The sequence below is a fragment of the Oncorhynchus clarkii genome, chromosome 26 (genome assembly GCF_045791955.1).
Source record: "Oncorhynchus clarkii lewisi isolate Uvic-CL-2024 chromosome 26, UVic_Ocla_1.0, whole genome shotgun sequence".
Taxonomy (NCBI): Eukaryota; Metazoa; Chordata; class Actinopteri; order Salmoniformes; family Salmonidae; genus Oncorhynchus; species Oncorhynchus clarkii.
Genome location: NC_092172.1, coordinates 6,420,910 through 6,442,380, shown reverse-complemented (window position 1 = coordinate 6,442,380; position 21,471 = coordinate 6,420,910). Strand labels below are relative to the sequence as shown.

The 21,471-nt window shown below is 41.8% G+C and overlaps 1 protein-coding gene across 1 annotated transcript in view; it reads left to right on the top strand.

Annotated features, from left to right (window-relative positions):
* The window catches only part of LOC139384683 (putative palmitoyltransferase ZDHHC13), a 28,821-nt gene extending 11,478 nt beyond the window's left edge, over nt 1-17,343 (top strand). Inside the window, exons 3-17 of the mRNA XM_071129507.1 lie at nt 8,445-8,567; nt 8,931-9,008; nt 9,793-9,937; nt 10,104-10,168; nt 10,339-10,501; nt 10,765-10,890; nt 11,191-11,324; nt 13,844-13,944; nt 14,543-14,667; nt 14,862-14,924; nt 15,111-15,204; nt 15,506-15,589; nt 15,696-15,853; nt 16,520-16,617; nt 16,946-17,343. Of these exons, the coding sequence (XP_070985608.1) occupies nt 8,445-8,567; nt 8,931-9,008; nt 9,793-9,937; nt 10,104-10,168; nt 10,339-10,501; nt 10,765-10,890; nt 11,191-11,324; nt 13,844-13,944; nt 14,543-14,667; nt 14,862-14,924; nt 15,111-15,204; nt 15,506-15,589; nt 15,696-15,853; nt 16,520-16,617; nt 16,946-17,081 (1,693 nt within the window). The 3' untranslated portion in view covers nt 17,082-17,343. The remainder of the gene's footprint in view (nt 1-8,444; nt 8,568-8,930; nt 9,009-9,792; nt 9,938-10,103; nt 10,169-10,338; nt 10,502-10,764; nt 10,891-11,190; nt 11,325-13,843; nt 13,945-14,542; nt 14,668-14,861; nt 14,925-15,110; nt 15,205-15,505; nt 15,590-15,695; nt 15,854-16,519; nt 16,618-16,945) is intronic.
* Nucleotides 17,344-21,471: the final 4,128 nt, after the last annotated feature.

Genomic DNA, 21,471 nt, shown 5'->3' with positions numbered 1-21,471 from the left:
CAATCCAGGTGTGAAAAGCTCTTCGACTTACCCGGAAATACTCACCGCTGTAATCGCTGCTAAAGGGGTTTCTACAAAGTATTGAGTCGGGTGTGACTAAACATGTTTGCACTTTGTCATTGTGGGGTATTGTGTGTAGATGGGTGAGAGGAAAAAAGAAGAAAAAAAAAATTGAAATCACAACAATGTGGACTAAGTCAAGGGGTATGAATACTTTCTGAAGGCACTGTATCTGTTTCTTGTCTGTTAGCTCGCAAAATGCAATAATTTACTAATATTTGACATTCTAATAATTCTCATCTACTAGCGTATCACAATGCTCCATGCCATGGTGAAACTTTGCACTCTGAAATAATTGGATGGTGAAACTTCCCAGACAACCAAAAAAGCAACCCGAAGCAATACAGGCATTCTTGAAAGTCAGCACAATACTTGTCCTGCAAAGAAACATTATTTTTATAGTTGGAAAAATGGATTTAGCAGCAGTAGGCATTTAGAATTAAATGTTGAGTGGAACTTCGGGAAGTATTCAGACCCCTTGACTTTTTCCACATTTTGTTATATTACAGCCTTATTCTAAAATGGATTTAATTATTTTTTTCCTCATCTACCCACATGAGGATTTGTATTTAATCCATTTTGGAATAAGGCTGTAATGTGGAAAAAGTCTTGGTCTGAATACGTTTCAAATGCATTGTGTAGTCTATATCTGCTGTTTCCATTACACATCGCGATGCTTTTCTTTGCCACATAAACCTGTGTCAATGGAAACCTGCCTATTTAAATAGGATTTAGCAGACCACTGAAATTTAGCTGGTACACTTTTTTTATTATTGACATTTTAACTTCTAATTACTACCACAATTACGGTGCATGTTGAATGTCAACTTTTAAATGGTCATATGCGAATATAAGTTCACACATTTTTGGATACTACAACTGACATTGAGGTAAATGTCTAATTTAAGAAATTGTAAAATAGTTTGACAATCTTGTTTGTAAGCTTTTAAATGATATAAATCTCGACTGTTTGAGTAGGCTAAACTAGCTGGCTGCATTCGCTAGCTAAGTAAATGAAAGTGAGGGGGGAAAAATACTATGAAATATAGCTTGCTCTCTCCCCATGGTACCACCCTACAGAGTGCTGTTGAGGCTACTGTAGCCCTTAATTGCAAAAGTGTTTTAATAAATTATTTGGTGATGTGAATATATTTATAGTTTAATCTAAAAAATATATATTTAAGAAATTCGCTGAGGAAGATGGTTCTCCCCTTCCTCTGAGGAGCCGCCACTGGTTTAGAACTGATAATTGATTGCATGGTGCAAGAATGACTGCAATGAATTGATTATTGAATGTTATGATGAACACAGCTTTGTAGAACCAAAATATGCACAGCCTGCTCAACTAACTCGAAAACAAATAATTTGTGGGTCTTTGGTCTAATCCCGTTATTTTTACCCCCTCTGCCTTCGTTACCCCCTCAGCCCTCTTGCTAGCCACTTTCCCTCTGGGGAATCCCTGTCTAAACCAGAAGCAGTTTGATTGCCATCTTAAGTGGTGGTCCAATTTACAAACATTGCCCCCTCGATTTAGCGAGTGAACAACTTTGATCAAATATGTGACTGACCGGCTCAAATCGGTCTTATGTAGCAACATTTTTTTTTTTTTTTTTTACATTGGATAAAAGTAGAGACTCAGCTACAAAATGGTATCACACTGCATTTTTTTAGGAACAATGGGGAAGTAATTCTGCTTTGAAAGTTGATAAACTTGTAAACTCACTTTTGAGAAAAGGGCCTTGGAATGTTTTCGTAGCTACTGGAGAGTTCTCCTTTGTCTACACCATTAAGCATTGTTCACACCCTCTTAAGCCAGCCCCACCCATCTCTTTAAGGATTCACATGTGAAGGTCATGTGCTAAACAGTGAGTAGTGTAGTAAAGATTAAGACTAAAAGTAGTAGTAGCCTACAATAAGGAAAGAGTCCAGGTAAACAGAAAGTGTCCAGATATAAATATTAGATGGTGCTTACCCAGGCACACTTGTCTAAATTAATGGGTCATGTGAAATAAATGCTACAACCCCCAGCCACATCCAGTGGTGGGAAAAAGTACTAAATTGTCAAATTCCTTATATTAAACCAGACGGCACAATTTTGTCTTTTTTTATTTATTGACGGATAGACTGGGGCACACTCCAGCACTGCAGTAGGGATGACCAGGGATGTTCTCTTGATGTGTGTGAATAGGACAATGTTCCTGTCAAAATGTAACGAGTACTTTTGGGTGTCCGGGACAATGTATGGAGTAGAAAGTACATTACTTTCTTTTGGAATGTAGTGAAGTAAATTTGCCAAAAATATAAATAGTAAAGTACAGATACCGCACACAAATACTTCAGTAAAAATACTTTCAAGTACTACCTAAGTACTTTACACCACTGCCCAAATGCCTTCACAACAGTGCATTAGCATACTTAGTATTCCATACATAAGTGTGTAACAGTATACAATGTGATAAGGCCATGCAACCTGAGTTGAAACCTGGAGTGAGGTGCACATGTACGATACATAAACAGATACATGCGCCATATATTTATGTGGTGGACACTTGATACGGTCACATGAGATTGTTGCAGTATGTCAACAATAGGCCCCAGAGCTGCGAAGCTGTAAAACAGGGAATAAAATAAAAAAAATCTGAAGACATTTACTACCCTGCACAACATCAATTCACCTCCCAAGTTTAGGTTAGAAGAATAACGTCATACAATGCAATGAAAATGATATTCACCTGATGTGCTGGTACTGCTTGATCTGTGGCAGCTGCCTGAAGTACGGAATCAGGTGTTGTTGCCAGCCATAGCTTTCCACCAGCACCGTACCATCCTCCAGTCCAATCAGCTGTGGGATGTTGACCCCTGTCACAGTCCTCTCCTTCACAACACCAGCAATCTCAGACAGTGTTCACTCCAGTCTTTCTGAAGCGCTGCTTGATTAGGCCAACGCACCAGTCGGGGGCAAACTTGGTGTGGACTGGGATCAGGAAGTGAAGTTCCAGACTGAGGTGAAGCTGATGATACACCAAAGACCAATCTGAAACTCCTCTCAGCATGTCCAGCCCACTCATTTTCTCATGGCTAGCGGGAAGGTTCCTTACTTTTTCTTTGGCTAAACCAACTAGGCTTGTATTTTAACAACTTTATTTGTATTTACAGATGGCCAACAGTTTGGTATTAAGGCACATAAAAGTTCACATGTTCTAAAAGGCATTTCTGGCAAAAAAAATGCACGTTCAAACGGCTCTCCTGTGAAGTCGTGACTTGCGACATACGCCTAGTTTCCTGAATCGGGTCACATGTGACCAATAAAATGTAATTTAATCATTTGCGGGGTTGATATGACCCACAATTCAATGCAAATTGTAGTTGCGTGTCAAACTCCGTTGGCCGCGAAGTGTCATTTTATCAACACTGCTTCATATTCGGCATGTGAGACAAACTTACAACGCTAGCTTGCTTGCTAGCTAGCAAAAAAATATACATAGATGACATTGATTTTAGCGTTGAGTGTCATTCTTTGCCAATGCGACTCAGACTCCTAGTGAGGAGCCTATGAAATATAGATAGCTAGCTTCATAAACATATTTTTGGGGAATTCAGAAATGTATTGGAATAAATGACCAAACTATAAATCTAGCTAGCCAGCTATGGGTAACTATAGCTAGCTACCTGAGTGCTTGCTAGGTACATCAATAGCTTTAGTTTTTAAAAGTTGTTTATAGGCTCAACTTCAAGGACATTGGAGAGGCAATCATCACTCTCCCTCACTTGGGCAAGGGACATTTTAAGGTACACTCAGATTACGATGTAAAATGTAATTTTTTTGATTGAACCTTTTTATTTAACTAGGCAAGTCAGTTAATAACAAATTCTCATTTACAATGATGGCCTACCAAAAGGCCTCCTGTGGGGACAGGCTGGGATTAAAAATTAAAAATATAAATATAGGACAAAACACACACGGACGAGACAACACTACATAACGAGACCTAAGACCACAACATAGCAAGGCAACAACATGACAACACAAGATGGTAGCAGCACAAAATATGGTACAAAGTGACTGGCAGAACGGGTGTTGAATGTGGAGGATGAGGGCTGCAGTAAATATCTCAGTTAAGGGGCAGTGAGGCCTAAGAGGCTTTTATAAATAAGCATCAACCAGTGGGTCTTGTGACGGTTTACAGAGATTACCAGTTTAGAGGAGTATAGAGTGCAGTGATGTGTCCTATAAGGAGCATTTGTGGCTAATCTGATGGCCGAAGGGTAATGAAGTTCTTGCCGTTCGAGAGCACCCTTACCTGCCGATCTATGAATTACTTCTCCGTAATCTAGCATTGGTAGGATGGTCACCTGAATCAGGGTTAGTTCGGCAGCTGGGGTGAAAGAGGAGCGATTAGGATAAATGAATCCAAGTCTAGATTGTGCTGAGAAAAGGACAGTGTACCATCTAGCCATACTCCAAAGTACTTGTATGAGGTGACTACCTCAAGCTCTCAACCCTCAGAGGTAGTAATCACACCAGTGGGGAGAGGGGCATTCTTCTTCTTCCAAACCACATTACCTTTGTTTTGGAGGTGTTAAGGGCAGAGAAAGCTTGTTGGACACAAAGCTTTGTTGAGCATTTACCACAATATCCGGGGAGGTGGTTGAGGGTTTAAGGGCTGAGGGTTTAGGGCCAAGGCCTTTCTACTTTGCACTTGGACCGCAGCCCCAGACTCCTTGCTTCGGCCAAACGCTACGCCACGCCCACGGACGTTAGTTTGTTCTCCACAATGAGAAGTATGTGACGAACAACGGCAGCGGATGAACTTAGTGTGAAGCCGAAATCGCACGGAAAAGACACTGTCAGCAGAGTCAATTTTGGTGCGAGAGTAGAGCATCAATTCACATACACTGCGTAGCGTTTGCCAACTTAATTGTCATACAAATCCATAATAAACAGTTGTTTGCTATGCAGCCCTTTTGAATTATTGTTGTGTGTTCCTTTGGACTCACCTTATGTCCTACAGAGCCACCTTAACTGCCTTCTGTTATGTTGGCTCAGGTTGTAAGGAGGAGAGTTGTAGCTAATACACCCTAGCAGGTTACAAAGAATTTAGCTAGTCTCGTTCTTTCTACATAAGTATTCTCTCTTGAAAGGAGTTCCTGGAGTTTCCCAGCCGTAGCCTGCAGGCTATATGGCTGTGCTCGAAAATCAGAGGTAGGCGTAAAGTTATTGTTTTCAAATATGAATTATTGGCAAGTAAACTTTTCAACACTAAATAGACACTTAACTATACATGTCACAATTCCGGACATGACAATGCACAAACTGTCTTTTCTTTGCAATTTATGCGCTCACTTTACCAGCTCGCGCAGACGCGAGGAAAAATAAATGTGCTTTTTAATTTGAAGCGTCTGACGCAGTTGACGTCATTCACTACCGGACATTGGTTCATGCATACATTTTTTTTTTTAGTTTTTTGAGCTGGGCTGGAGTCGTCAGGCTACTTATCACCCTCATGGCTGTCAAGTAATGCATTCCGTGAAGAGTCGTTCACAATCTAGTCCGTTTGCGCCCACAACTAGATCTCGTTTGAAAGGTATCAAGAAATAATTGTATAACTAACAATCAACAAACGTTGTTTTAAGGGACGTTTATAAGTCTGTCCCAAATGACTGCTCTAATAAGCTCGCTATGGTCAACGAGAGCGACTCTTTCTCGTTTTCAGTTCATCGGTAGAGGGTCCTGCGTGCTCTGGGTATTACTGACTCAAGTTAACAAAATGAGTCGAAAGAGCCGACATCTCCTTCACATAGAGTTGATCAGGCTGTTGATTGTGGCCTGTGGAATGTTGTCCCACTCTTCAATGGCTGTGAAGTTGCTGGATATTGGCGCCAACTGGTTCACGCTGTCGTACATGTCAATCCAGAGCATCCCAAACATGCTCAATGGGTGACATGTCTGAGTATCCGGGCCATGGAAGAACTGGGACATTTTCAGCTTCCAGGAATTATGTACAGATCCTTCCGACATGGGGTCGTGCATTATCATGCTGAAACATGAGGTGAATGGCACGACAATGGGCCTCAGGATCTCGTCACAGTATCTTTGTGCATTCAAATTGCCATCGAAAAAAATGTGGTCCGTAGCTTATACCAAATTCTCTAAAATGTTGTTGGGGGTGGCTTATGGTAGAGAAATTAACATTCAATTCTCTGGCAACAGCTCTGGTGGACATTCCTGCAGTCAGCATGCCAATTGCACGCTCCCTCAACTTTGTTTGACAAAACTGCACATTTTAGTGGCAGTCATGTAATCATCATGCTGTTTAATCAGCTTCTTGATATGCCACACCTGTCAGGTGACTGGATTATCTAGGCAAAGGAGAAATGCTCACTAACGGGGATGTAAACACAGTTGTGCCTGAAGTTAATTTTGCATATGGAACATTTCTGCAATCTTGTATTTCTGCGCCTGAAACATGGGACTTTACATGTTGCGTTTATCTTTTTGTTTAGTGTAGTTTTTATTGGGAAGTGTTATATAAATATTCATACACATAGCTCATATAAACAAAGACATTCCGTCGTAAGAACACATACACCCAGCCATAAGACTGACCCCCTCTTCCTTATATAAACACACATCTCATCTCCCTCTAACTGGCCGGTCCCAAGAGCAAAGAACTTTTGCTGTGCACCAATGGGGCCCGCTCTGGCTAGAGCAAGGCCCGCCTCCAACCCTCCGACCAGTCAAGAAGACCGAAACGACAAGACTCCACCTACTTTATTCTATGTATAAAAATGTATGTAACCATTGTATAGGCCTCTTTTTCACCTGGCTCCTTGACGAGTTATGTGAACTAGGTCCGTGCACGTAAAACTGCGGGACAAGATATCTCTGACTCATTAAAACTGTCTTTTGTTACAACTGAAATCCACTCTGTCCAGCGTCCGTGATTTGGTCTCAACTCTCCAGTATTTGAACACTAACAGAAGGCAGATGGTGTTTTTATCAAAAGCAATCACTTTTGCATGTGACAACACAGAATGCTAGTGCTTAACCTACATCACTTTTGTTTTAAGCCGACTTTGCCGTCGAACAGGGCACCCGGCTCATGGCAGGTAGCCCAGTTCCAAAACGAATGCAATCACTTTTCACTCGGTGCGAACTACGCCTACCCGGGTCGGCTTAATCGAATCCCCTTGATAACAACAAATTATGGTGTGTTTCTCGTATCAAAATTGAATGACCTGGGCACAGAATGCAACCTTATGTGTCCTACAAATAGAATATCAAACAGAGTTCAGAGCGTGATGTCATTCAGAATGAGTTCTCCATCATATATAACGTGTGACAGCTGTGAGCAAGCCAGCTTCATCCCTAACCACACTGGCTACTCAGCTGCTTCTCTCCGTCCGTTGTTTCTGCGCGCCTCCATCAGTTTTAAAAGGTTATTTAGCCGTGATTACATGCTGTGGTGTGCAGAGTGATGGGGTTTCTGTTCCAGTTGCTTAATTATTGGAGCGGTTGTGCGAAGTGGATACTTTGTTCTTACAGGCAAACTAAAAAACGGGCCAGTCTGACTTCGCTGTCACGCAGTCTCTAAATTCCACGGCCAAAGAGGAAAAACGGAGCACCGTGACAGTCATGCTTGCGCTTTTACATAACTTAAAACTGATTTTTTTTTCTAGCCCAAACCACTCAAACGTGTTCTATATTTCCAGAGCTACTGTACCATCTTCCCTTTCTACGCGAATTGGCGCACATTTGATAAGCCATGTTGCGGGCCGTTGTAAACTACTAGCGAGCCACGAGTTTCTGGTTTGATAACAAACGACCTACTTTAGTCAATTTACCTGGCCAGCTAGCTAACAACATTTGGATGGCACAGGAAAAAGGGATAGATGTATGCCTTATCAATGTAATTCTCAGCTAAATCAGAATAAAACAGCTACATTTTTCTGGTGTACTTACAGTAGTGAGTGTATACATTGTCATACTGGTCCCCCATGGGAATCGAACCCACATCCCTGGCGTTGGAAGCGCCATGCTCTACCAACCAAATCTTTCCAGCAACTTCTCTCTCAAACTCAACATCTCTGTTCTCCAACCAGACCATGTAATTGTAGTCATGCATGATAATAACAAGCATAACTTTTCTGACCAAATGCAGAAAAGCCATGGCATCAATTTATGAGCAGGACTAGATACTGACCCCTAGTGTTGTAGCTTTCTGTCAAGTTGGAAAAATGGTAACCTTGTTTATTGTTCAAAAGGTTCTCCTTTTGATTCATGTTTATATTCCAGTACACCTTCCAGAGATGGACAGAAAGATGTTTTCTTTGTGCGAGTGAATTGATTTTCAATATCTTTTACCCCCGTGCTTGGATTCTAGGTTTGGTATCCTGGACCGATGTAAGGAACTGATGGAGGCTGGTTACAATGTGAGGCAGCCTGACAAGGAGAATGTCTCCCTCCTACACTGGGCAGCCATCAACAACCACGCAGAGGTGGTCAAGTAAGGGCTCTACATCAAACACGTGTCTGGTTGTTAAATATCCATCACTAGCACAGAGAGGCTGCTGCCTACAGGCATACAGGCTTGAAATCATTGGCCACTTTAATAAATGGAACACTAGTCACTTTTTAATCATGTTTACATATCTTGCATTACTCATCTAATATGTCTATACTGTATTCTAACTGTTGTATGTGACCAATACTATTTTATTTGGTTAGGACTGTAGTTTTAGATTTTGAATGTTGACTTTTTTTCTTACAAACAACAATCCTACGTCATTCCCATGCTAAGCGTGAATATTCCTGTGCAAAGACATTGGTAGGTGTATTTTTAAGATGTCCTTTCAATACTCTTTCATAGGTATTATATATCCAAAGGGGCCGTCATAGACCAACTAGGTGGTGACCTGAACTCCACACCCTTGCATTGGGCCATAAGGTAATTGCTTTGTTGGTAGGCAAGGTCACCCCTCTCTCGCTCTCTATCTACCATTTACAGTTTCGGTCAATTATATTTGCACCCTTATATGATTTACTATTTCTTCTCGGATAAGTTTAAATAGAAAACTTGCAACGTTCACAAGTGTATTTGTTTGATTTACAACTGCATACGACCAAGACAATAAACTGAAATGATTATTTTTCACTTCAAAGTCAAAAATGGCCTGGACTAAATTTTTCAAATGAATTTGGTCGGAGGCAAGTGATCTCATTTACTGTGTAATAGACCCAAACAGGGAAATTGTTCCAATTAGTTTTCCCCATATGGGACTTTAGAAGCGCTTAATATAAGTGCTGTGTTTCGTGTAGGCTTACCCCGGCGTGACGTTTTGATAACCCCATTAGTAGCCAATCAGCATTTCATTTTGGGGGGGTAAATACAGGCGGAATATATCGATAAGTCACCTCGTCCTAGAGAGATTTACACGGTTATCAAAACTTCACGCCAGGGTGAGCCTACACGAAACACATCCCTTATTTTAAGTGTTTCTAATACCCCTATGGGAAAATGAATGGTCGACTGCAAGGTTTTATGGGTTTTGTGACTCGGTACTGTGGTGCTCTATTTATCTCATTGTGGTAAGTTGTAGGTGCTTACAGGGTTAAAATAGTAATTCAACCACTTTTGAAAATAAAAAAAAAGCAGAACATTCAGCTCCATTGAAGAAGTAAGGGTGCCAATATTTGGTTTGGTGACTTTATGTATGGTTGTCTGTGGACAGGCAAGGCCACCTCTCCATGGTGATCCAGCTGCTGCGGTACGGAGCCGACCCATCTGTGGCCGACGGGGAGGGCTACCGCAGCCTGCATCTGGCAATCCTCTTCCAACACATGCCCATAGCAGCCTACCTCATGGCCAAGGGACAAGTGAGACTCTTTCTCTCTTGCTCGCTCTTTTTCTCTCTCAGCCACACACTCTCCTTCTCTCTTTTATTCTTGTGCTCTCTCATCCTTTCTCCTTTATTCACCCTCTTCAGTCTAACCGGGCCTTTTTATTTTATTATTATTTTGTATATTTTTTTTGCTGTTGTAGGAAGTTGACCTTCCTGACTCAAATGGGCAGACACCCCTGATGTTGGCAGCACAGAAAATCATTGGGTACGTTTCCCTGCAACCCAATGATTATTTGTTTCTTTTCCATGTATGCCTACAATGACATATGTCCTCAATAACTGGCCTATTAGGCTTTTTTTGGTAAGGTACTACTAAGAAAGGTCATGGTTAAAGGCGGGGAGATCTGAAGTCAATAAACCAATCATTGAATGCAGGCCCGAGCCCACTAACTTCCTGATGAAGTGCAATGCGTCGGTGAGTGCAGTGGACAAAGTGGACAGGAACTCTCCGCTGCACTGTGCCGTGCTGGCGGGAAACGTAGACTCCGCCCACATCCTGCTGGAGGCCGGGGCTAGCGTGGATGCCGAGAACGCCAACGTGAGATCTCCCATACACACACTAATTAATCCTATCATAAATGTGAGCTCCTGGGGGGGATTATAAAAGCATAGACTAAATTGATGCTTGCATCATACTCGGGATGTTACTAACATAGAAGTCTCTGAGATACACGTGTTGGCGTATTAGAAAGATGAACATGTGCATATTTATTTGCTATCGTGAATACAATGGACTATAGTGTGTGAGGTTCACTAAGGATTGTGAGTGTGATGCTGTGACTGTTGTGTTTGTCTCCTCAGGGTCACACTCCCATAGACCTGGCCCACCAGGTGCACAGCCCCCTGCTCGTCCACATGCTCAACCACGTCAAGCAGGAGAGGATACGCTCCAAATCCCGCTGCCTGCGCTTAGTTAACCGGTACAGGGTATGGACACCACACACACACTTTTCCTCTGCCTACCTTACTTCAACACACACAGGGTGTGGGGCACTACACTTTCATATGCTCAACAAATGCCTATGAGAGATCTGTGACCCATATTTCCAGTATCGTGTGAGCGTGTGCGACAGCATGAGGGAGAACAATAATTAACCTTGGCTTAAAACGGATGCCAACGCTGCAGTTTTCTTCACATTGTGGTTGAAATTAATATTTTGTATTTCTCTTCAGTAAATATTTATTTAAGTGATTTACTTCTCTCTCTCTGCTCTTGTCTCTCTCTAGGTGTGTCTTCAGTTTATGTTCTGCGTTGCTGTGCTGGGCAGTGTGGGAGCGATAGCCGACTTGAGCTCAGAATCCTGGCTGCTGAAAGGGGTTCTGCTGGCCTGTGTGATGGCTGTGGTCAACCTGGCTCAACGGTGAGAATGCACGTTGGCCGCCCGTGGTCAATCCAGTAGACAAGACCACGCGGCATCACAGTGGTTAGGGTTGATCAACTGTTATGAGTGTTCTTCAACTCCTAGTTAACTGAGATGCATTGAGAGATCCGCAGTGCACCTCATGTCTAGAGCTCTGTTGGTATTACTAGGGACCTCCGCAAGATGGCGCTCACGTACAGACTCTAGTAGCCTGCTTTTAGTCATACTGTCCGTGCTTGGTTCTGTCAAATCTCCCTGGGCAGTTGTTTGCTGACGTGACTGCTCATTTAGAGCACTTATGGGGAAACTCATTTTTCATACAAGACTGATATTTTTTGTAAATTTAAATTTTGAATGTAACAGTCAGTTAAGAACAAATTCTTATTTGGCCTACCCCGGCTAAACCCGGACGACACTGGCCAATTGTGCGCCGCCCTATGGGATTCCCAATCACGGCCGGATGTGATACAGCCTGGATTCGATCTAGAAGAAAAAGAAATGCGCACCTATTAAGACGAGGTGCTGGCTACCGGAGTAGAAAACTTGAAAATAAAAGAGAGCCGCACACTCTAGGAACTCAGATGCAAAAATGTAATTACCAACGTTTCGACAGCCAAGCTGTCTTCATCAGGGTATAATCACAAACACTGCGGGATGACTCGTTTATATAGTGTCAAAAGACACAGGTGTCTGTAATCATGGCCAAGAGTGGCCTAATATCATTGGTTAATAATCAAATATTAAAATGTCATACAAAGAACAGCATACAAACAACAAATGGATAGCATACGATCATAGATTAATTTGACTACACAAGCTTACAAACAATTACAATGGCAAAGTCACAATAATCACAAGAATGGCTTCAGATCAAAGTCTACGTTGAGACCGAAGGGCGCAAGGGTCTTTAAATTAAAGATCCAGGCAGCCTCTCGTTTTAACAATAAATGATCAAGGAAACGGTATATTGGTGATATTTTTGTTCTATGGAGGGGTGATGCAAAACAGCTCCAGGCGTTCCATGTTTTTCTTAACTCCTGTTCTGAGCATCTGAGATTTACTATGCAATCGGATACACGTCAAATCAGTTTTCTTGATCTTCTGATCTTGTGTGAAGATAATGTTCTAAACACTGATCTTTACAGGAAGCCTACTGATCGTAACAGTTTGTTGAGGGCTGATAGTTGTCACCCACATCCCTTGAAAAATAGTTTGCCCTACAGCCAATTCTGTTGAATCAAAAGAATTTGCAAAAAACAATCAGATTTCGACAGAAATATGGCTGAGACGCAAAGAAAGTTCAAGGAGAGGGGCTACAAGAATGATCAGATTAATATTGCCATTGAGAAAATTCAAAACAAAACATGACCTTTTTCAAGGTCAGTCTCACAAAAAGACGCATTCTTGCGTTCTAACTACCCGCTATTCAAAGTGCTCTGAACAAATTAAGGGAATTGTTCACAAACATTGGCACATGCTAAAATCTGATGACAGTCTCGGTAATGTGTTTTCGGACCTTCCCTTGGTCGTATTCTCGCGGGGCAGAAATCTCAGAGACCAATTGGTAAACTCTGATTTACCACCCCAAGATATTCCTGAACAACGTCTATTTGCGCCCCTACTGATGGAAATTACTAATGTAATGGCTGTGCTCAATGCAATGGCACTTATAAATGTAGATCCTTCAAACACCCACAAACAGGGAAACAGATCCCAATTAAAGGTGTTATTACGTGCTCCACTAAGGCAGTTATTTATCTTAGAACTTGTCCTTGTGATAAAAATGATGTAGGTAAAACAAAGCGCAAATTAAAAGTACGTATCTCAGAGCATCGTAGCACCATTAGGTGTAAAAACTTTACTTATCCAGTTGCGGCCCACTTCTTGGAGGCAGGCCACTTGATTTCGTCTCTGCGTTACATTGGCATCGAACATGTCACCCTCCCTAGGAGAGGGGGTGACCTTGATAATTTATTGTTAAAACAAGAGGCTGCCTGGATCTTTAATTTAAAGACCCTTGCGCCCTTCGGTCTCAACATAGACTTTGATCTGAAGCCATTCTTGTGATTATTGTGACTTTGCCATTGTAATTGTTTGTAAACTTGTGTAGTCAAATTAATCTATGATCGTATGCTATCCATTTGTTGTTTGTATGCTGTTCTTTGTATGACATTTTAATATTTGATTATTAACCAATGATATTAGGCCACTCTTGGCCATGAATACAGACACCTGTGTCTTTTGACACTGTATAAACGAGTCATCCCGCAGTGTTTGTGATTATACCCTGATGAAGACAGCTTGGCTGTCGAAACGTTGGTAATTAAAGTTTTTCATCTGAGCTCCTAGAGTGTGCGGCTCTCTTATTTTCACAGCCTGGATTCGAACCAGGGACTGTAGTGACAACTCTTGCACTGAGATGCAGTGAATTAGACCGCTGCGCCACTCGGGCAAACAGTTGAAACAATATTATAATGTGTACAATAATAAGTGTGGTGTGTGTGTGTGTACACTTACAGGCAGTTGGCGAGCCCGGCCCTGCAGTCGCTGGTTCCTGCTACAACTCTTATGGCATCAGTCTTCTGGATGCTGGTCACCTGGTGCCTGTGCTTCCTGCCTGATATCCTTTAACACAGGGCCTCTACTGTCACTCACACTCCAACCCAGCGCAGCACTCTACATTCTGTACTTACCCAGCATGTAACACTGTGCTGAATCAACACTAAAAAGCTCCCCTGTCATTGACTGTCCTAATCTAGTTCAGTCCAGATCATTCTAGTCCAGCCTAACCAAGTCCATTTCTTTTTTTGTAAAACATTTTTTTGAAGGAGAACCGGAGCTCCTTCCTCCTTGTGTATTTTATCAGATGGCGGGGTGCAGGGTAGACAGCGCGAAAGTATAGGGTTCGGGTGGTATTTTCTACCCATGAGGCTGCAGCACCACCGCTGCACCGCGCTCTTGTAACCACGTCCATCTCAGTCCAGTATCATGGTTTAGGTGTTAAAGTAGTTAATGTTTCATACCCATAAAATTCTAATCTGGACCACAGTCAATTTATTTATTTATTCTCATTCTTCCCCTCCAATCAGGGACCTATTTAGTCCTGGGACACTAGGTGGGTGCAATTGAATTATCAGGTAGAACATGACTTCCAGGGTAGGATTGGATTACACCTACTGTATGTGGTGCGACGTTATGTCCTCAACCCGTCTCCCTACATGGTCCCAGTGCCACGGTACAGGTGTTGTTCACTGTCAACGCCACGGCTCTGCTCTACTACTACCTCCGCTCCTGTCGGACTGACCCCGGCATCGTCAAGGCAACCGAGGAAGAGAAGAAGATGGTAAGGAGCAGGACATCGGGAGAGGCGTTGTTCTATCACTGTTTTGTTTTTAAAAGACTGGTAGAAAACCATTATGGACAGGTCAACATTTACCCTGGTCTGGCTGGAGGGGTCGTTGGCATGTGACATGGCTGCCAATCTACTTCAATGACATGGATGTGATGGATCGTGTTGGTCTTCTGTGTCGCCTCCAGAATGTGGTGTTGCTGGCAGAGGCGGGCTGCTTGGACCCCAGTATCTTCTGCACTTCCTGTATGGTAAGCCACAAGGACCACAAGTAGGCCAGTTCCATTCCAACGCGTTTACTCAACCATCGCTATTCGCATGACCTCCCAATTAACAAATATGTTTTGCTCAAGCTTTCACGTGTTAGGAAATGTGGTGATATGAAGAAATGCTGATTGGTTGATTTTTTTTTGTTGTTGTGTGTTTCGGTTATGCAGATGAAGAAGCCTATGAGGGCCAGTCACTGCTTCTCCTGTGACGCCTGCGTGGCGAAACAGGACCATCACTCCATCTGGATCAATGGCTGCATCGGTGACTAAAACCAACAGAGCGTATATATTTCTGTCTACCCTAAATTATACATACAGTTTGTTTGTAGGATAATCTACACGAAACCTCAATACGTACTAATAGGGTTGCGTAGGGGAACGCAATCGTTGTTGTGGCAGTCGACTAGTATTTGAACACTTGGAAACACAGTATTCGTCTAAGTTTAGCCGACACAAATACACAGCCGGCATTTGCCGCTTTGTCAGCGCCAGAGTTTTGCGTTTTAATGACAAATTTTTGGTCTTCTCTTTCTCTTTTTCCCACCCATTCTTACTTTCTTCAGGTGCCAGGAATCACCACTTCTTTGTTCTCTTCCTCCTCTATCTCTGCCTGATGGGAGCGTGGATGTTCTACGGATGTCTTGTGTGTAAGTGACTGCCTCAATTAATCACATAGACAAATGCACTTTATTTGTGTACATTCTTAACACATGTACTTGTCTTCCTGCCTGACATTCTCGTGTGTGTTGCCAGACTGGTCAAAGCACTGCCCGCTGCACTACCAAGAGGAGGGTGTGTGGGGTGCCATCTCTGCCCTGGTGGGCTGTTCTTCCTGGGTACTGGGTGTCTTCTGTCTAGCTTTCTTCCATACCTCCTGGGCTTCCATACTACTGGTCATACAGCTCTACCAGGTAACTGTGTGTGTGTGTGTGTGTGTGTGTGTGTGTGTGTGTGTGTGTGTGTGTGTGTGTGTGTGTGTGTGTGTGTGTGTGTGTGTGTGTGTGTGTGTGTGTGTGTGTGTGTGTGTGTGTGTGTGTGTGTGTGTGTGTGTGTGTGTGTGTGTGTGTGTGTGTGTGTGTGTGTGTGTAGTAGCTATATGACGCTACAAAGCTACCGTCACTTCTACAACTGTAGGCATGTTGTATTTGAATAACTTCTTGAAACGCGGTGAAAGTAAACTACCGCATTTATTACTACGTGCACTCGAGCTATAAACCCTATTTGATTTCCTCGTTTTGCTCGAGCTGCCAACGTTTTCGCTGTGTCTTTCTTTTGATTTGCTCCGAATCAAACGCTGCTTGTGTTATTCATGATTGATGTGTTGTCTTCTGTGTTGACGCCGTCTTGCTGCAGTGTCTTCCCCGGGGCAGTCCCCCATGCTGCTCACTGCCTCAATGATGTCGGGCTGGGAGGAGAGCTGCTATTTCTGTTGTCTTTTTGAGGAAATATTCATTGGAGGCATTAGTTATCGTTGTTTTATCATACTTTTTTTTAACGACAGGGACTCGTAAGCCAATGTGACCATTTGGAGGCGTAGTGTCGTTTCTGTTTTAGTTAGAATGTGTGTGTCTGAACAGATTGCGTTCTACGGCCTGACAAACGCAGAGATGGCAAACCTGGTGCTTCGTCAGAGGAAACTCCCACAATCCATCTCTCTCAGACAGAACCCTTACAAGTAAGTTGTCTTCTTTTAGTTGTATTAATTTCACAATTTAAAAACAAAAAACAAAAACAAGCACATGTAAAACTTGAAAAAGCCATACGTGCGAGTAAAATCATCGAGGATAAGACACACAGTCTGGGACTTATTTCCATTGTGGACCTTCTTGAGACGAGATGGCTAGACAAGATAGGCTAACCTTCATCAGGCTAGCCTGCCGATTCCATTGGTGACTAAAAGCAATAAACAGACAAATGTCCTCCCACCTATTTACTATTGTAGGCCAGTGCTTCTCTCTTTCTCTCTTTTTCCATTACTCTCATTTCTCTCTCTCCCTCCATAGTTTGGGTGTGGTGCGGAACCTTGTGTCGTTCTTCCAGCTGCGTTGCTGTGGGCTGTTCAAGCCCGCCATGGTCGACTGGACCCAGCAGTACCCACCCGGCCGAGACCACATGTTCGGCCAGCCCGACATCGTCTGACCCCACAGGGGGCAGCTAGGACCTGGATCCACTATCGTTCTGGACCAAACGGATGAAGCTTATTTAAAAATATATATATATTTTATATATTTTGGACTGCCTGTGAAGAAACACCACTATAAAGGGAAATAGCATGGAGGAAGTTGTACTGACTTTATTTTATGTGTTTTCTTTTGCTACAGACTGCTGCTGTCTTACGCTGGTATATATTAATGAGGGGAAAAAATTGAAATCTGAAATGTATAATTTGTGCCAAATTGAATTCGCCTTTATGGCTTAAATTGTATATTAAGTTAGTCATTGTTTTCTTTTTAATATAAATAGTTGTATTTTGATCAATGTGGTTTTTTTTTTATAAAGACTTTTTTAAAATTATTATTTTTAATGTGTCTGTTTTTACAGTGTTTGCAAGAGGCTGTAAGTGAGTGTTTTTAGATTTGAAGGACCGACACTGTAGACAGTTTAAGCAAAGCCTCACATTGGTTTGTCAGTCACTGAACTCTTTTTATTGGAGCATACAGTGCATTCTCTAGATCAGTTTGTTCTAATACTGGTCTTGTAGTACTGTACCTCTAAATATGCTGATTTTCTATCCAGCCGCTCTCTTGACAGTGGACACGCACCCAAGTACATAGCCGTTTCCGATTCCCTCTCCCATAAGTGTGCGCTCGTTCACTCCCCCTCGTAGATTTAGAAGGAATGGACAGGTGGAAGAAATATGGTGGACTGTTGGCAGTTGTTACACAAATGGAGTGTTTTTACATCCATTTAAGGGCGAACTAGTGCTCACTATTGGGAGAAGGCAAGGAATCGGGACTCATATCTCCCATAACTCAACAATCCACGATCCTATCCACTATGCTCTTCTCTCTCAGCCTTAAAGCAACAGTCTGAGATTTCCAGTCATTTCGATTAATGACCAACTGTCTTGTGTTATCGTAACCAAAACCAAATACCTATTCCTCCATTAGATGTTTTTGTTATTTTAGGAGCATTGTGTAAACTAATGTATAGCGCCAAGTCATGCTGAGACAAGTTGTGTTCTCATGGAATATCGTTCCCACAGCTAGAAATCAAGTGATATTTTCTTGTGAAAATGTTACGGTATGCATTTGATTCATTTTTATTTGTGTTTGAAGCCACACTGATGGTATGCGCATCTTACAGGGTGTGACTTTAATGACACTGGACACTTAATTTTTTTTTTGCGGTGACATTAAGCATCCAAGCTATGTTGCTTTTTTGTTGTTTTTGTTTTCTGCATTACCATGTGAAGTAATGTGCCATTGTAACTCACTGCACTGGATGTTCCAACAAAGCCACGCAAGTTTTTAATTAAAAAAAAAAAAAAAAAAAACTTTTTTTTTTTTTTACGATGGTGTCAGAAAGCCTTTTGAGTTTAGATACTCTGTGGGTACATAAATCAAAGCTCACGACTGTTTCGGGAGAGATTGGCATCCTCATGTTTCAATCGATCTTGCATAGCCCAGTGAAGACATGGTGAACCTAATGATCCTCTTGTTTACCTTTTGTTATAATTGATAAGTTGGTATTCATATTGGGGGTAATCCTGTCCTAAATCAGGCTCCCAATTGACTTTTTTATCCAGACCACTGGAGACATTTTAATGAAACAAATGAGGCATACCGAGACCTCTTTTAATTGAAGCCAAAGAAAGACACCATTCAAGACATAATTTCTTTATAGTGTATAAGAGGTCATACAAGAAGTTTTGCAGTGGTTCATATGTTGTTGATTTAAAGAATATTTGCTGGTCTTGTGGTGTGTAATGAGGCGCAACCAGACGCTGCACTTGACACATTTATGAAATGAATTATTCCAGTTACTAGTAAGCCCCCATTAAGAAAATGACTGTTAAATCCCCTTGGATTGATGAGGAATTGAAAAATTGTATGGTTGAGGGATGAGGCAAAAGGTATGGCAATTAAGTCTGGCAGCCCAACTGATTGGCAAAATTACTGCAAATTTAAGAAATTGTGAGTAAGCTAAATAAAAAATAAACTACTATGAAACAAATAGAAGTGATATAAAGAATGATAGTAAAACGCTTTGGTGCACCTTAAATGACATTTTGGGTAAAAAGCCAAAGGCTCCATCACTCATTGAATCAGATGGCAATATCAGTGAGCCAGCTACTTGAATTATTTTTTTTCATTGGCAAGATAAGCAAACTTAGGGATGACATGCCAGCAACAAACACATCCAAGTGTATCAGACCAAATTAGGAAAGATAAGAATTGTACTTTTGAATTCTGTAAAGTCAGTGTGGAAGAGGTGAAAAAATTGTTGTCCGGTCTGACAATCTGGATGGAAAATGATTGAGTATAATAGCGGACGATATTGCCACTGCTATTTGCCACATCTTTAATTTAAACCTACTAGAAAGTGTGTGCCCTCAGGCCTGGAGGGAAGCTAAAGTCATTCCGCTACCCAATAATAGTAAAACCCCCTTTACTGGCTCAAATAGCCGACCAATCAGTCTGTTACCAACTCTTAGTAAAATTCTGGAAAAAATGGTTTTTGACCAGATACAATGCTATTTTACAGTAAACAAATTGACAGCAGACTTTCAGCACGCTAATAGGGAAGGACATTCAACAAGCACAGCACTTACACAAATGACTGATGATTAGCTGAGAGAAATTGATGATAAAATGATTGTGGGGCTGTCTTGTTAGACTTGAGTGCATCTTTTGACGTTATCGATCAGTCTGCTGCTGGAAAAACGTGTGTGTTATGGCTTTGCACCCCCTGTTATAATGTGGATAAAGAACTACTTTTCTAACAGAACACAGAGGGGGTTCTTTAATGCAATCCTCTCAAACATAATCCAGGCAGAAGCAGGAATTCCCGAGGGTAGCTGTTTAGGACCCTTGATTTTTTTCAATCTTTACTAACGACATGCTTTGAGTAAGGCCACACGTGAACTACAACAGTATACTGAAATGACTACAACACTTAACAAAGAGCTGCAGTTAGTTTTGAAATGGGTAACAAGGAATAAGTCAGTACTAAATATTTCCAAAATGAAAAGCATTGTATTTGGGACAAATCATTCACTAAACCTCAACTACAGTTGAAGTCAGAAGTTTACATGCACTTAGGTTGGAGCAATTAAAACTCCACAAATTTCTTGTTGACAAACTATAGTTTTGGTAAATCGGTTAGGACATCAACTTTGTGCATGACACAAGTCATTTTCCCAACAATTGTTTATTTCACTTATAATTCACTGTATCACAATTCCAGTGGGTCAGAAGTTTGCATACACTAAGTTGACTGTGCCTTTAAACAGCTTGGGTAATTGCAGAAAATTATGTCATGACTTTAGAAGCTTCTGATAGGCTAATTGACATAATTTGAGTCAATTGGAGGTGTACCTGTGGATGTACTTCAAGGCCTGCCTTCAAACTCAGTGCCTCTTTGCTTGACATCATGGGAAAATCAAAATAAATCAGCCAAGAACAAATTGTAGACCTCCACAAGTCTGGTTCATCCTTGGGAGCAATTTACAAACGCATGAAGGTACCACGTTCATCTGTACAAACAATAGTACGCAAGTATAAACACTATAGGACCACGCAGCCGTCATACCGCTCAGGAAGGAGACGCGTTCTGTCTCTTAGAGATGAACGTACTTTGGTGCGAAAGTGCAAATCAATCCCAGAACAACAGCAAAAGACCTTGTGAAGATGCTGTAGGAAACAGGTACAAAAGTATCTATATCCGAAGAACACCATCCCAACCGTGAAGGACGGGGGTGGCAGCATCATGTTGTGGGGGTGCTTTGCTGCAGGAGGGACTGTTGCACTTCACAAAATAGATGGCGTCATGAGGAATTGAAAATTATGTGGATATTTGAAGCAACATCTCAAGACGTCAGTCAGGAAGTTAAAGCTTGGTCGCAAATGGGTCTTCCAAATGGACAATGACCCCAAGCATACTTCCAAAGTTGTGGCAAAATGGCATAACAAAGTCAAGGCACTGGAGTGACCATCACAACGTCCTGACCTCAAACCCATAGAAAATTTGTGGGCAGACCTGAAAAAGCATGTGCGAGCAAGGAGGCCTACAAACCTGACTCAGTTACACCAGCTCTGTCAGAAGGAATGGGCCAAAATTCACCCAACTTATTATGGGAAGCTTGTGGAAGGCTACCTGAAACGTTTGACCCAAGTTAAAAAATGTAAAGGCAATGCTACCAAATACTAATTGAGTGTATGGAAACTTCTCACCCACTGGGAATGTGATGAAATAAATAAAAGCTGAAATAAATAATTATCTCTACTATTATTCTAACATTTCACATTCTTAAAATAAAGTGGTGATCCTAACTGACCTAAGACATACATGTTTTACTCTGATTAAA